Below are 16,456 nucleotides of genomic sequence, written 5' to 3'. Positions count from 1 at the left end.
AAAAATAGGGTAAGTTTCAAGAGGTGCTATAAAAATCATTACTGCCCTTTAGTAAAGAAGTATTTTTGGTATTTTTGGTTTATAGATCTGAAAATATAATATGGAAAATAGACCCAAGGGCCATAGGTTTCACTAGAGACTCCTCTCATAAAGGAAAATAATACGGTGGGTGAACAAATTACTGTCGAGCAATTGAGAGAAAAGCGAATAATCATGAAGACATCCAAGGCAACGATTATGCATATAGGCATCACGTCCATGTCAAGTAGGCCAAAACGATTCTGCATTTTCTACTATTACTTCGCACATCGACCGACTCCTGCCTACATCTAGAGTATTAAGTTCGTGAAGAACAGAGTAACACATTAAGTAACATGACATGATGTAGAGGGATAAACTCAAGCAATATGATGAAAACCCCATCTTTTTATCCTTGATGGTAACAATGCAATACGTGCCTCGCTACCCCCACTATTCATAGATAATCTGAACATAAACTCGCAATTCATTGGATCCAAATAAACACACCGCAAAAGAGTATTACATCGGATAGATCTCCATGAAGATCATGAACAACATGGTATTGAAGATCAAAGAGAGAAGAAGCCATCTAGCAACTAGTTATGGACCCGTAGGTGGTGAACTAATCACACATCATCGGAGGGGTAATGGAGTTGATGTAGATGCCCTCCATGATCAATTCCCTCTTCGGCAGATTATCGGAAAAGGCTCCTAGATTGGATCTCTCGGCAACAGAGGCTCCCAACAACGTAAAAGTATTTTCATGGCTCTTTTTGGCGATATAGGAATATTTGGGAATTTATAGGCTGAAGAATAGGGTTAGGAGACCTGCAGGGGGCCCACAAGCTAGGGGGCGCGGCCACCCTCCAGGGCACGCCCTGCAGGCTTGTGGCCTCCCGGCAATTGCCTTGCCCCCTACTCCAAGTTTGTTGTGTGTCTTCTGGTCCAAGAAAAATCTTTCCGAAGATTTTATTCCGCTTGGACTCCGTTTAATATTCCTTATCTGCAATACTCAAACACATCGAAAAAAACATAAACTGGCACTAGGCTCTAGGTTAATAGGCCAGTCCCCAAAATAATATAAAACAACATATAAATGCATATAAAACATCGAAAACAGATAATATAATAGCATGGAACAATAAAAAATTATAGATACGTTGGAGACATATCAAGCATCCCCAAGGTTAATCCTGCTCGTCCTCGAGTAGGTAAATGATAAAAACAGAATTTTTGATGAGGAATGCTACCTAACATATTTATCCATGTAATATTCTCTATTGTGGCATGAATATTCAGATCCATAAGACTCAAAACAAGAGTCTATATTGACATAAAAACAATAATACTTCAAGCATACTAATAAGGTAATTGCTTCTTTTCGAAATAGCATGGTCTTAGAAAGTTTTTCTAACTAAATCATATGGTCTAGCTATGCTCCATCTTCAGCACACAAAGTATCTAAATCATGCACAACCCCGATGAAAATCAAGCAATTCTTTCACACTTTTTATGTTCTCAAACCTTTTCAACTCTCACGCAATACATGATCGTGAGCCATGGATATAACACTATAGGTGGAATAGAGTGTGGTGGAGGTTGCAAAAGAAAGAGGAGAAGATAGTCTCACATCAACTAGGCATATCAACGGGATACAGAGATGCCCATCAATAGATATTAATGTGAGTAAGTAGGGATTGCCATGCAACAAATGCACTAGAGCTATAATTGTATGAAAGGTCAAAAATAAAACTAAGTGGTTGTGCAAAAGATGTAATTCCACTAGTTATATGAAAGTGAAAAAAATAGGAGACTCTCTATGAAGAACATGGTGCTACTTTGAAGCACAAGTGTGGAAAAAGATAGTAGCATTGTCCCTTCTCTCTTTCTCTCATTTTTTGTGTGTGGGCTTCTTTGGCCTCTTTTAATTTTTTATAGGCTTCACTGGCCTCTTTTATTGTTTTAAAGCCCGGATACTCATCCCAACTTGTGAGGGAATCATAGCTTCCATCATACTTTTCTCACACGGGACAATACTCTAATGATGCAAATCATCACACTTTTATTTACTTACAACTCAAAGATTACAACTCGATAGCTAGAACAAAGTATGACTCTATAAGCAATATGGAAGTGATGGTGCGTGTCATAAAAACGGGACGGTGGTGTTGCATGGCAATATATCTCGGAATGGCTACGAAAATGCCATAATAGGTAGGTATGGTGGCTATTTTGAGGAAAATATATGGTGGCTGTTTTGAGGAAGCTGGGTTTAATGTACCAGATAAAGTTGCGCGGTACTAGAGAGGCTAGCAAAGGTGGAAGGACGAGAGTGCGTATAATCCATGAGCTCAACATTAGTCATAAAGACCTCACATACATATTGCAAAATCCTATTAGTTATCGAAGCCAAGTATTAGACGCATGCTCCTAGGGGAAGGGTTGGTAGGAGTTAACCATCGCGCGATCCCGACCTCCATGCAAAGGTTGACAATCATTAAACAAGTCATGCTCCGACTTCATCACATAACGGTTCACCATAGGTGCATGCTACGAGAATCACAAGATTGAACACAAGTATTTTTTCTAATTCACAATTACTTACTAGCATAACTCTCATATTACCATCTTCACATCTCAAAACTATATGCAAGGAATCAAACTTCTCATCATATTCAATGCATTTGATATGAAAGTTTTTATTATATCCCTCTTGGATGCCTATTATATTAGGACTAAATTCATAACCTAAACCAATTACCATGTTGTTTAAAGAACTCTAAAAATAATATAAGTGAGGTACAAGAGTTTAATAATTTTTGTAAATCACAACACCGCCGTGTTCTAAAAGATATAGGTGAAGTACTAGAGCAACATTGCCTAGCTCAAAAGATATAAGTGAAGCATAAAAAGTATTCTAATAAATTCGTGATTTAGTGTGTGTGTCTCTCTCAAAATATGTGTGCAGCAAGGATGATTGTGTCAAACTAAAAATTAAAGACTCATATCATACAAGACGCTCCAAGCAAAACACATATCATGTGGTGAATAAAAATATAGCCTCAAGTAAATTTACCGATGGATTGAAGACGAAAAAGGGGATGCCTTCCGGGGCATCCCCAAGCTTAGGCTCTTTGGTATTCTTGAATATGACTTGGGGTGCCTTGGGCATCCCCAAGCTTAGGATCCTGCCACTCCTTATTCCATAGTCCATCAAATCATTACCCAAAACTTCAAAACTTCACAACACAAAACTCAACAGAAAACTCTTGAGATCGGTTAGTATAAGAAAAATAAATCACCACTTTAGGTACTATTGTGAACTCATTATTTATTTACATTGATGTAATATTTAATGTATTCCTACTTCTCCATAGTTTATACCCCCCCCCCCCGATACAACCCATAGATTCATGAAAATAAGCAAACAACACAAAGAAAAACAGAATCTATCAAAAACAGAACAGTCTGTAGAAATCTATTTACTTCGAATACTTCTGTAACTCCAAAAATTCTGAAAACTTAGGAAACTCTGGGAAATTTGTAAACCAATCTTGTGTAAACAATTCATATCAAAAGCACGTTCGAGTGAATTTATGAAATTCTTGGACTGAGGGCGAAAGTTTCTGTTTTTCAGGAAAATCAACTTGCAAAGACCATAGACCATTCCAAAGGTCTCACTTGGCTCAAACACTAGTTAAAACAATAAAATACACTTATTACATAGTTAATAATGTGTGCAGCACTCAAAACATAAACAAAAACAAAAGCAAAACAAATAAAATTGGGTTGCCTCCCAACAAGCGCTATTGTTTGACGCCCTAGCTAGGCATAATGCAATAGATCTAGGTATTATCATATTTGGTATGCAACTACTCAATTACACACTTGTGAACCCTAGGAGATCCTTTGGTTTTATCAATAATCATACTTGTAGGAAAGAAGTCCAAAATTTCACTAGTAGTAATAAGTTCCCTTATAGAGCTAGGGTGAACGCTTATCATCTTAAGATCTTCATCACCTTTATTAGAGGATTCACCCTTATTTTTAGGAACATAAACAAGCTTAGCATTCTTAGGAGGAGGAGTGGTTTGAATAGAGGCAAAGGCGGAACCCAAGTTGGTAATAATGTCATCAAGCTTTCCAATTATAGAAGAATCTTGATCCAATTTTTCGTTAACTATGGGTTAATTTTCCCTTAGTTTTTTTAAAGTAACCCCTACCTTAGATCCATATTGGGTAATATGATTATGGATATTGTTGTCCAAATTTTCAATGGGCTCAACGGTAGCAACTTTATTTTCAATAGCATCAAGCCTACGCATCACATGTTCCAAAGTTAAGATTTTTTCATTAACCATGAGTGGGGGTGAACCTACCACATTTGTCATAGCGTTATAAGAATCAAAGGTGTGGCTACCCAAGAAGTTTCCTCCGATGATAGTATCCAAAATGTATCTATTCCAAGGAGAAACACCCACATAGAAATTGCGAAGGAGAACGGTAGTAGATTGCCTACGAATATATCTATTTTGAGCATTGCAAATTCTATACCAAGCATCCTTTAAGTTTTCTCCCTCCCTTTGCTTAAAATTAAGAACTTCATTCTCATGAATACTAGCGATAGTAGCAAGGCCAATCATGAGTTTAAGAAATCTAACACCTTAGAAAAAGAGAAGCAAACTAAAAGATGGACGGAAAAAGGGCGAATAAAAAGGCAAATATTTTTGGTATTTTCTGAAAATCGTTTTAGAAGTGGGGGAGAGGAAAACAACAAATAAAGTAAATGCAAGAGATGAGTTTTTGATGGGTACTTGGTAAGCGTGATCTTGCTATGTATCCTCCCCAGCAACGGCGCCAGAAATCCTTCTTGCTACCTCTTGAGCTTGCGTTGGTTTTTCCCTTGAATAGGAAAGGGTGATGCAACAAAGTAGATAAGTATTTCCCTCAGTTTGTTGAGAACCAAGGTATCAATCTAGTAGGAGGAACTAGCAAGGCTCCAATAGTAGTACCTACACAAGTAATCAAACACTTGCACCCAACGCTATAAAGGGGTTGTCAATTCCTTCAGAGTTATTTGCAAGGATGAGATCTGATAGAGATAGATATAAAATATTAATAGATCTGAAAGTAAAACAAAAGTAAATAAATTGCAGTAAAGTACTTTTGGTATTTTTGGTTTATAGGTCTGCAAATATAATATGGAAAATAGACCCGGGGGCCATAGGTTTCACTAGAGGCTTCTCTCATAAAGGAAAATAATACGGTGGGTGAACAAATTACTGTCGAGCAACTGATAGAAAAGCGAATAATTATGAAGATATCCAAGGCAATGATTATGCATATAGGCATCACGTCCATGTCAAGTGGACCGAAACGATTATGCATCTACTACTATTACTCCACACATCGACCGACTCCTGCGAGCATCTAGAGTGTTAAGTTCATGAAGAACAGAGTAACACATTAAGTAAGATGACATGATGTAGAGGGATAAACTCAAGCAGTATGATGAAAACCCCATCTTTTATCCTTGATGGCAACAATACAATACTTGCCTTGCTACCCCTACTATGTCACTAGGCGAGGACACCGCAAGATTGAACCCAAAGCTAAGCACTTCTCCCATTGCAAGAATTACCAATCTAGTTGGCCAAACCACACAAATAATTCAAAGAGACTTGAAAATATATGAAATCATACATATAAGAATTCATAAGAGACTCAAATAATATTTATAGATAATCTGAACATAAACTCACAATTCATCGGATCACGACAAACACACCGCATAAGAGTATTAAATCGGATAGATCTTCATGAAGATCATGAAGAACATGGTATTGAACATCAAAGAGAGAGAAGAAGTCATCTAGCTACTAGCTATGGACCCATAGGTCTGTGGTGAACTACTCACACATCATCGGAGGGTCAATGGAGTTGATGTAGATGCCCTCCGTGATCAATTCCCTCTCTGACAGATTACTGGAAAAGGCTCCTAGATTGGATCTCACGGGAACAGAGGCTCCCGATGGCGTAAAAGTATTTTCGTGGCTCTTTTTGGCGATACAACAATATTTGGGAATTTATAGGCCGAAGAATAAGGTTAGGAGACCCGCAGGGGGCCACAAGCCAGGGGGCACGAGCACCCCCAGGGCTCGCCCTACAGGCTTGTGGCCTCCCGGCAATTGCCTTGCCCCCTACTCCAAGTGTGTTGCGTGTCTTCTGGTCTAAGAAAAATCTTTCCGGAGATTTTATTCCGTTTGGCCTCCGTTTAATATTAATATTCAATACTCAAAAACGTGGAAAAAACATAAACTGGCACTAGGCTCTAGGTTAATAGGTTAGTCCGAAAAATATATAAAACAACATATAAATGCATATAAAACATCCAAAATAGATAATATAACAACATGGAACAATCGAAAATTATAGATATGTTGGAGACGTATCAGGGCACAACATTGAAGGGGTGAAAGCTGTGCGGCCAAGCGGTGTGTGGTATCCGCTGTGAAAGGGGACATTGTCGAAGATCAAGTCTTCGCTGTAGAAGTTGTCGGGCGAGCCGAACACAACCTCCAGTGTTATCATACCCGAGCAGCGGGCTTTGATGCGTGGAATCACCCATTTAAAGGTAGTGCGACTTGGTTTGATTCATGATGGGTCTCTGGCCATATTTTCCACCGTATCTAAATAAATTAGATTAAGGCTACTTCCTCCGTCCATGAGGACTCTAGTGAGGCGGTGTCCATCTATGATGGGATCGAGGATGCGGGCGGCCGACCCTCCATGACGGATGCCGGTCGTATGATCCCTGTGGTCGAAAGTTATCGGGCAGGCCGACTGCGGGTTATATTTTGGTGGTACGGGCTCTACGGCATACACCTCCCGAAGGGCCCGCTTCCTCTACTTTTTCGCTATATGGGTGACATAGATCATGTTCACGGTTTTGACCTCAGGAGGGAACTATTTTTGGCCCCCATTGTTCGGGCCGCGGGGCTCCTCGTCTTCTTCACTTCGTGGGCCGCTATTCTATTCATCGGTGGCCACCTTGCGAGCCTGTCTGAACACCCAACAGTTACAATTGGTGTGGGTGGCAGGCTTGTCTTGGGTGTCGTGGATCTAGCATGGCCGTTCCATGATTTTATCCCATGGAGTCGGTCCGTCCCTGTTCCCTTTGAAGGGTTTCTTCCGCTGTCTAGGTTTTGAACTGTGGAATCCAACGTTTACTGCTGTGTCGACGCCGTCCCCATTACGACGGCGACGTTTGTTCTTATTTTTTCTTGGCTTGCCGTTTCCTTCCCGAACTTCAGAGGTTCCAGGGTCGTCTGCATTGTGGCTGCGTCGAGCTAGCCAATTATCTACGCCGCGCAAAAGCGGGTTATGAGGGAAGTAAGGGCGGACATTGTTATCGGCCTGTCCAGGCCGAGTTGTCTGGCCAGCCGTTCGTCCCGGATGTTGTGCCTAAAGGAAGCTATTGCTTCGGCGTCCGGACAGTCCATGATTTGATTCTTCTTGGTGAGGAACCGGTTCCAGAATCCCCTGGCCAATTCTCCCGCCTTTTGAACGATGTTGCTTAGGTTGGACGAATCCGGTGGCCGAACATATGTTCCCTGAAAGTTAGATAAGAAAGCCTCCTCGAGGTCTTCCCAACTTCCAATGGAGTCTGTAGGTACGCTGTTTAGCCAATGTCGCACCGGTCCTTTGAGTTTTAGAGGCAAGTATTTTATGGTGTGGACATCGTCTCCTCTGGCCATATGGACGTGGAGAAGGATATCTTCTATCCACACGATGGGGTGTGTTGTCCCATCGTATTGTTCAATGTTTACGGGTTTAAACCCTTCCAGGAACTGGTGCTGCATGACCTCATTTGTGAAACACAATGGGTGAGTGGTGCCTCTGATCCGAGCTATGCTGTGCCGGAGATCCTCCTGGATTCGTAGATGGATCTGTTGCGGACTGATCTGATGTATTGTGGGTCAGGTCTATCCCTAGGGTGCACATGTTCTTTAACTTTTCTGTAGGGAGGTTTGGGTCTATACTCATTCTCTTTGGGCGCTTTGTCGCGCCCTCGGGGCAGATGATCAGGTTGGCTGTAGTCCGTGCGTCTGGGGGGCATGTGTTCTAGGGCATCGTCGTCGAACTAGGGGAGCAGGCGTCGACGCGGGTAGGTTTTCTTTTGGTCCGGCCACTCCGTGACTTACCCCTCTTCGGCCGCCAGGATTTTGGTCCACCTATTGTGAATGGTGTCCTATTTGTCCTGGAGCTGTCGTTGCTTTGCTTTTAAGCTCTAGGCAGTAGCTATGAGCCGATGCCGAAATTGCTCCTTGCCTTCGGGGTCTTCAGCTCGACCGAGGGGAGTTAGTCGTTGTCATTCGAATTGTTGAGGTCGTCGGGATCGGCATTGGTCGGTTCCTCTAGTTGTTGCTCGGGAGCTTCGGGGTTGTAGTGGTCATCCGAGCTCATGTTTTCCCATGTAGCTTGTGCGGAGCCCCTTCCCTTATTTGCCTTGGCACGCTTACGTGGCTTTCGGTGCTCTGAGGGCTCCTCCACGAGCTTGTCGCCGTTTTTCTTGGGTGTGACGTCGCTTATGTCACGGGGCATCTCTACCATGTGAACGTCGTAGGTAGACGTTGCGGTCCATCGCCCAGTGTGTTATGGGGGTGGGGTAGTAGGCCTCATCGTACATGTCCTCGAGCTATTCAGAGGCATAGTCCAATGCGTCGGTTAAGTCTTCGACGGTGGCGATCAAGTGGGTGGTGGGTGGGCCGTAAAAGTCCTCATATCCACCTTGGAGCCGATCTTCGAATAGGTCGGACTTCAGTTAGTTGAGATTTGGAGTAACTGCATCTGGTCAAGCGTCTCTTTTAACATCGAGAGGCTGTCCTGATCAATCTTTTTCAGATTTTTGGAGTTGACCTCCGCGACTTTCGCAAGGGATGCCAGTTCGGCAATGGTCGTTTCCTGTTGTCCGGACACAATGGTCAGTTCCGAGCTCAAGGCCACCTTCGCGTCGAGAAGGGGGTCGAGGCCGTGGCCGAACGAGGGACTCAGAGTCAAGGCTTCGAGATTTTGAGTTTCATCGACCGATGCCGTGACTTCAGTGGGGAACAGATTGCCCCGTGAGTCGGTAGTGAATTCGAAGTCTACAAACCTTATTTGCTGTCCGGGGACGAAACCTTCGATCTGGCCACGACGGCTGGTTGAGTCCGCATGTAGCGTGATGTTGCCGAGTGCGGGGACCTGTTTGGGGGCGAAGATGCCCCCGTTGAATATTCGATCGCTAATGATCAAGCGAGCCATCGATCCTTTCATTGATCCAACAACGGAACTCTTAATGAAAGCACCAATGTCGGCGTCAAAACCGACAAATCTCGGGTAGGGTTCCCGAATAGTAGACCTGGAATCGATGGGTTGCACGAGAGAAGGGGAAACAATGTTTACCCAGGTTCGGTCCCTCTTGAGGAGGGAAAAAATCCTACGTCCTGCTTGATTATATTGATGGGGAACGATGGTTACAGAGTTGATCTATCTCAAGATTATATGAGCTAAAACCCTAGATGATATGACATGCCTCTATTCATAAGAATCTCGGTTTATATACACACCAAGGCTCCTAGGGTTACATGTTATTGACCTTTGTCGGGGATAAACGTGCCGAATTGGTCCTCTTGACGTGGAGTGCACGTCTAGTCTTTAGAGCTTTCCATCTTGATTACGAAGCTGTCAGATAATACGGTCTTCAATATCGCGGCCCATATGGTCGGCCCATAAGGGATAACCCGACCGCCCGAGGACCCCTTAATCCAGAACTCCCTCAGTTAGCACCTCTTTTTTCCCATATGTGCTTTATTCTTGATATGCCGATGCATAAAGAAGCCCACCTTGTGCTTAGTGTGAGTAGGGTTGGCCGTTCTGTTTATATGGTTAATACGGTTTGAATTATTCGGTTCTTTATAATTTCAGTTTTAGATAAATAGAAACCAAAATAATCACTCAAAATTTAGAAACCAAACCATATTAACCATGATATATCAGTTCAGTTTATTCGGTTTATCGAAAAGATGAGATTCATGCACTTGTTAGTATAAATGTAATGACTCAGGAGCACTTATTTGGATTGTATAATATGCAAAAAATAATCACAAGATGTAGCAACTTTGATATCATTCCATGGTTTATTTGATCAAGCAAACTAGTAAACATCATTAAGTAAAAAAATCACATGGAACGTAAAATGTATTATGTGCAGAGAAATACGTGGTGCCTCCAAACTATTGCACTTTTGTAAACGAGGTATTAAATGGGGTCCTACATATCAGTTTGTTCGGTCTATTTAGTTTCTGTGCACTGAAAAACGAACAAAAATAAAACACCGGACAACCTTAAAATTTCCCATCGAACCAAAAAATGGAACCACCAAGTAAACCGACAAACGGTTAATACGGTTCGGTTCAGTTTGGTTTTTTGGTTTTCGGTTCTATATTGCCCACCCCTAAGTGTGAGGCTCTCTGGGCATGAACAAAATCAGTCCACCTTGTGCTTGGTATCTATCTTCACGTATATTCAATAAAGAGTCCCTCTTTCTTATATCTTTGGTTCATGTTTAGTTATCCCTGATGCAGCCTGCGTTATGTGTGTGTGGTCTTTGAGCTCGGCTAATATTTTCTAGCATCTTACAAATGTTGTTTGTCAATGTTATGAAAACGGGTACATTTACATCAAGAGTTTCTAATGTCTTTGATGTTTATGGAGTCAAAACTTACCCTGTGTCAAATTTTGAAATTAGATCTATGCATCTTACAATCCCAAAAGAGCTCTTTTTGTGTGAGTCATGAACCTTGCATCTTAAACCATTTTGATTGTCTGATTTGTTTAAATCTGCACCTTGATTTTCTCATTGACCTATTCTGAGCGAATCAATAATGAGTTGACATATTTTGTACTGCCGCTGTGCAAGTTAAGCAGATGGTTCCTTGCGGAGGAGGAAAGAAACAGGTTGCTACCCTGAACACTAAGCACGTTACGACAAGTAGGGCTGCTCTTGTGAGAGTTATGTCAATACCAAATATTGAAGTTGCGTCATATTTGCTGATTCTGAAATACTAATATAATTCTCAATTGTATTATAAATGTTTGTGTCATCTTATATTGGGGAAAATGTGCATTTGGGCAACAAATTATCTTTACTAATAATAAAGAGTCTATCGCTTCTGTCGGAAAACCCGTCGTGATCGTTTTACAGAAAAGTCCCTTCATTGTTTAGATTCAACCCGCAGTCCACTGTTAAGTGGAAAAACGTTTCGTTTTTAAAAAAGGCCCTAGGCAGCGTTGGGCTGCATCCGTCCCGTCGTTACCAAGCGCTACCACTCCGGTGCATCTCGCAGTCCGGTCCACCTCCTGCCCCGCCCGCCCCGCATCACCGCTCGTCGCCGACCATCCCCCGTCACCGAGCGTCGCCACCGCCCACCCTTCTCCCGTCGAGATCCCCCCGATCCAAAAATCCATCCATCGAGTCCTCTCCTCGATGTCCAAATCGAGCCTGCCTGCAGCCTCCTTGTGCAGTTGTGCCCCTCTCCTCTGCCTGACCGAGCACCCGACCTGGCTGTCCTTCGTCACTTGCACCCGCGGATCCGGCCGCCCCTTGACTTCCCCGTTGGTTGCACCTCCCTGCGCTGCCGCCCTACCAAGCTCCAATGCTGGAGGATCTCCGTCGCCTAGATCCACATCCCCACGGTCGGAACGGGTACTCCTCGAGGAGCCGTGTATCCTTCGCATCCCGTCGCCTACGACTGTCGATGTCGTCAGATCTGCTCCAGTTTTGAGCACCCCCAATCTTTATCCATGGGAAGCAACAGGTCATGTCTGGCTGGTGCTCCAGTGGTGGATGTTAGACATGCTTTGCACTCCACCACACAGGACCTCGCTCTGAACTTTATTGCAAAAACGCTCGACAACATGGTTCTGTTAGTGAACGAGGGACATGCACTCGACAGCGTGGTTTTCAGAAAAATAATTTTTTCCTCAGTTTCTGAATGACCCAGAGACCACGCAAGCATCAATGAAATCACACAGGACAGTTTTATAGCATTAGGTCAGATAGAGAAGAGATTTAGACCAACATACTTATGTCTCTCTGATCGGAGAAATACTGGGAATTTAAATAAAGTGCTTTGGTGAGTTTTACCAACTTTACATTTGATGATTGACACATCAAGTTTTCCGTTGCAACGGACGGGCATATGTGCTAGTATAACTGATTGATGTGACTCATATATACACAATATATGAATTTGGATACACAAGGTGCTTTGATTAGTGAAAATCAATATTCCAGTCATCGTAAAGATAGGAATTAGAACTTTGTGTGAAACTTTGAAAAGTATAAATATATTATCATATTATCCTACACTTGGTAGAAATTATTATCGCTAATGTAGTTTGTTACTCGAAATCGACTGCAAGCTTATTAGTATAAGGAAAAAGAAAAGATAGTGGCAGAGGGATTGCCGTCAATTATTAATACCAGTGGCATGTCATACTGCTTGAAGAAAATGGGCAATAATACTACTCCCTCGGACTAATAAAAGAAAGTACTAGTATACGTCGCTAGCCATCAAACAATTTATCCGGCTGGACGGTAGATCCACCAGTCAACTCCTAGTTGCGGTGGCTGCAGCAGAGTGCCTGGACGATGCGCGTGCGGTGCTCCGGGTGGACGCTGATGACGAGCCAGAGGAAGGCGAGGACGCCCGCCCAGACGAGGATGTCGACCGAGAGGTGCGTCCTGGGCTGCGACACCACGAAGGTGAGCACGAGGCTGGAGTAGGCCACCGCGAACGACCACCGCACGTGCCGTGAGTCCACCGACATCCGCACCAGCAGGCTCAGCGTCATCACCATCGAGCTCGCGAACCCAACCCAGCTCGCCGCCATGAACAGCCAGTACCTGTGCATGCCGGCATGTCAGCCGATGCTGGCATGAACGACCGACCAAGTGGTATTCAGTATTCACGGTGCGCTCGTACCTGGGGCGGTGCAGGTCGCGCATGATGGGGTCGCCGGCGCGGTACAGCTCCCTGCCGTGCAGCGACTTCGTCTCCTGCCAGTAACCGCCGGGGATGTTGGTGCCGAGCTGGTAGGTGAGCGTGGTGATCAGCGTGGCCACCACCAGCAGTGTGTTGGCGTCGTTGCCGACCCAGGTGTTCGGTCCTTGCCCGCCGAGCTGTTGCTGGTTCACGGCCAGCCCGTCGTGAGCCGCTGGTGGCTGCGGGTGCACGGCTGCTGCTTGTGCTTGATGGCCCGTCTCGACGTTGCCCGCCGGCGCTGCGCCTGGGTGAACGATGGGGAGGTCCATGCTCGCTCACTACCGAGTAGGGATCTCGAATCGGAGGAAGGTTCGGTGCTTCGTTGTGGTGACACCTCGAGCGATAGGGGTTGGTTACGTGGACGATGTGAGTGGCGTAGTTAAGTTGTGGAGGGCATATATGGAGGAGCTCTTGTGCTTCTCCGGGTCAAGTGAAGTCTTCGATGCAGTGTTTTGTCGTCCCGTAGAACAAACCGCGTCGCTGGCAAGTGGCAACCTGCATCTTCTACGAACTCTCCTGCCGCACCGCGTTGCCCCTGCCCCGCAAAATCACACTGCATTTGCTATAACTGACTGAGTCTTTGGCGACCTGTATCGTCTGTATTGACCTGTGGGCTCGAGGAATTGTTGGGCACTTGGACGCAAGTGATCTCTCCAACCTCTCTAAGCATCTACGTTGCACCCAGGTTGCACCACCAAATACTCCACCCATGGTTGATTGCCATAGTCTTTGTATAGATGACTTTGGGGGAAAAATCCTTTTGGCTTTGTGAAAAAACATTAACCAAGCTGCGCTTCATTATAAATGAAAAATAGACTAAAAAAATCCTGGTACGGCATGCGGGCATAACAAATTTTAACTGGTTATCTCTTTCATCAGTCCCGGTTCGTATTACGAACTAGAGCTATTTCTTCGTTGTTTTTTTAGCAATTTTTAGAGTTTAGGGTTTTGTACTAAATTGGATGGGGCTATTTTGCTGCCCCCTATTTTCCCATTTATTTGTTTTGGGTATTTTTTAATTCTTGTTTTGCACTAAATTAGATGGTACATAAACAACAATAAATAAACAACTATATTGCACATCATCGTCACTAATATATTACACCATCTCATCCGTCGTGATTTGTCGAACATATTTATAAAATATAGACACGAGTTACATGCACATATATGCATCTTTTTTACACTATATCATTTCATATCATTTGCATCGACGAGCAATAGTATTCTCCCTTGACATCTAGGACCTCTGCATCTAAGAATCCGACAATTTCCTCTTGAATTGCTCGTACACGTTTCTGTGGTAGATGACCTTCCCGCAACCGTTCGATCTAAATTAAAGAAGGGGTTGATATATATATATCAATGAAAACGAACACAATTCACGGTAATAAAATGAAGCTGTGAGTATTGTTTTTCGTACTTTGATTTTTTTTATGTCCCGGTTTTTTCCCGTCTGATGGGTCTCTGACGAATGTACTCGCAAACATAGTATCCACATAAATTGTTCTCGTGTTCCTGCCTCAAGCACTCTACGAGAACAGAGTTCAATCAAAAACACAATCAAGAATTATAATGGTATTGAAACTAGAATAAAGAGATGCGTGGATCTAGCTAGTAGTTACTTACATCTATTTGTTTAAATGTAAGCTCTGACTTCCAATCACCCCGAGCCTTGGCGGTGAACCGTTTCCAAGCCCTGTCAACAAAAGGAAATGAATAAATGAGCTCTATATTAATTCCTTGCTATCAGGAAATGAACGAGAAGTTGCCGATATAGTGCCATAATGATTGAAATTACCTTTGGAGGCATTCCTGCATGTTCGCCCATTCAGCGAGGGGTGTACGTTTCAGGTCCATGACTATTACTTGTCCCTCGTCAGGTACAATGATTAACAAAATAAAGTGGAACCTGCGCACGCATAACGAGTCAATTATACACTTATAATAACATCGAGTAAGCGAAAATAGAATGTGTGTATAGTAACACCCACTTGAAGTTGTAAGGAAATAGTATTTCCCTTTTGGTACTGCAAAACCTTAACCCTTGTACCAAGTTATTCTCGGTCTCGCGGGGATTCGTTGCGAGACTTTGGTGATGATTGTAATATGGGTCAGTGAACCCAATGTCATAGATTTGTCCTCTTTTGCATTCAAGAATCTTCATTCTGCAAAATTAAGATAGTGATGAGTAAGATTATACATGCAAGAACGAGCTGAGTAAGACTTAATGACATAAATTAATAATACTTACAAACAATAGGTAGTGATGAAAGATTTGTCGAGCGCCTCTTGTTTGTATAACTGAAATAATTCATCGAATTCAATCATTAGCACGACTCGTCCAGTCCCGAAATGCTCGTCTTCATATGCAACGTAGATCCAGTTTTGCTGTTTAGCACATGCTTGCATACACCAGTCATGCAATCTTCGCATTTTGGTTGGTAGCTCGTTGACTAACTCAGGTTTGACGAGAGGAGACCCATACCAGTACACGTATGTTAGGTCAGCAAATTCCCGTAAATGGTTTAAGTACTCAGAAATAGACATGCCTTGAGCCTTGGTCGCTTCTCCGTATATTGCAATAAACTCCGGATCGATACCAGCTGTTTCATCATTCCTCTGCTCGACCGTAGCTCCGGTCGAGCACACCTTTGTATCGGAATACACTTTGAGCGGGGGGCATGATTTTTTTTTCTTTTGTCCGAGTTGGGCAACTGATTTCCTACTGGACGTACTACTCTTCAACCGCTGCTTTTTTGCCTGAGTTGACTTGAGAATAGAGCATTCATAGCCTGTTGGCAATGGTGGCGGGGGATCTGGAAGGTTTTTCAGCATTTTCACGCACGCGGCGTGATCTTCTGGGGTGTTCGGGAACTCTCACTCTTTGGGCTTCTTCTTGTTAGCCACTTCAGCCTTCCACTGTTGATGCTGGGCGTCTGCCCTCTTAATATTGTCCTCTCAAGTATAGTCCCAAGGTCTCTTTTCCATATCCTTATGAGGTACTTTTGGGAGGGGCGACAACTTACATTTCGGTGATCGGAACCCCTTTCTGCTGCCACTATTAGTGGTGGTACGTTTCCACTTTTTGCTCTAATCCTCAGTGGATGGAGACGGCTGACGGGGCGCTGGAGACGGCTGACGGGGCGGTGGGGTCGGCTGATACGACGGTAGAGACGGCTGCGCTAGAGACTGGTGAGGCGGCAAAGACGACGGTTGCGCTGGAGACTGGTGAGGTGGAGGCGAAGAAGGATTGCTGCTATGAGGAGTCGGTGGCCTTGGCGTCCAATTTGGAAGCAAGATGTCCTCCTTTGGCCATACAACGGTTTGCTTCTTGACTTCTCCAA

General features: G+C 43.7%; 1 protein-coding gene across 1 annotated transcript; it reads right to left on the bottom strand.

Moving 5' to 3' along the window:
* Window positions 1-12,446: 12,446 nt before the first annotated feature.
* LOC123446690 lies at window positions 12,447-13,498 on the bottom strand. Its single transcript, XM_045123247.1, has 2 exons — window positions 13,050-13,498; window positions 12,447-12,970 (listed from the first exon to the last, which is right to left on the bottom strand). The coding sequence occupies exons 1-2, from the start codon at window positions 13,376-13,378 to the stop codon at window positions 12,682-12,684; spliced, it is 618 nt and encodes a 205-aa protein (XP_044979182.1). The 5' UTR covers window positions 13,379-13,498; the 3' UTR covers window positions 12,447-12,681.
* Between the last annotated feature and the right edge of the window lie 2,958 nt (window positions 13,499-16,456).

This window comes from Hordeum vulgare, chromosome 4H, assembly GCF_904849725.1.
Source record: "Hordeum vulgare subsp. vulgare chromosome 4H, MorexV3_pseudomolecules_assembly, whole genome shotgun sequence".
NCBI lineage: Eukaryota > Viridiplantae > Streptophyta > Magnoliopsida > Poales > Poaceae > Hordeum > Hordeum vulgare.
Note: the sequence above shows the minus strand (reverse complement) of the source record. Positions and strands in the feature narration are given on the sequence as shown.

Coding starts and splice junctions, on each gene's coding strand:
- LOC123446690 (XM_045123247.1), bottom strand. CDS start 13,378: ATGGACCTCCCCATCGTTCACCCAGGCGCAGCGCCGGCGGGCAACGTC. Junction 12,971..13,049: donor CGCGACCTGCACCGCCCCAG/GTACGAGCGCAC, acceptor CGGCATGCACAG/GTACTGGCTGTTCATGGCGG.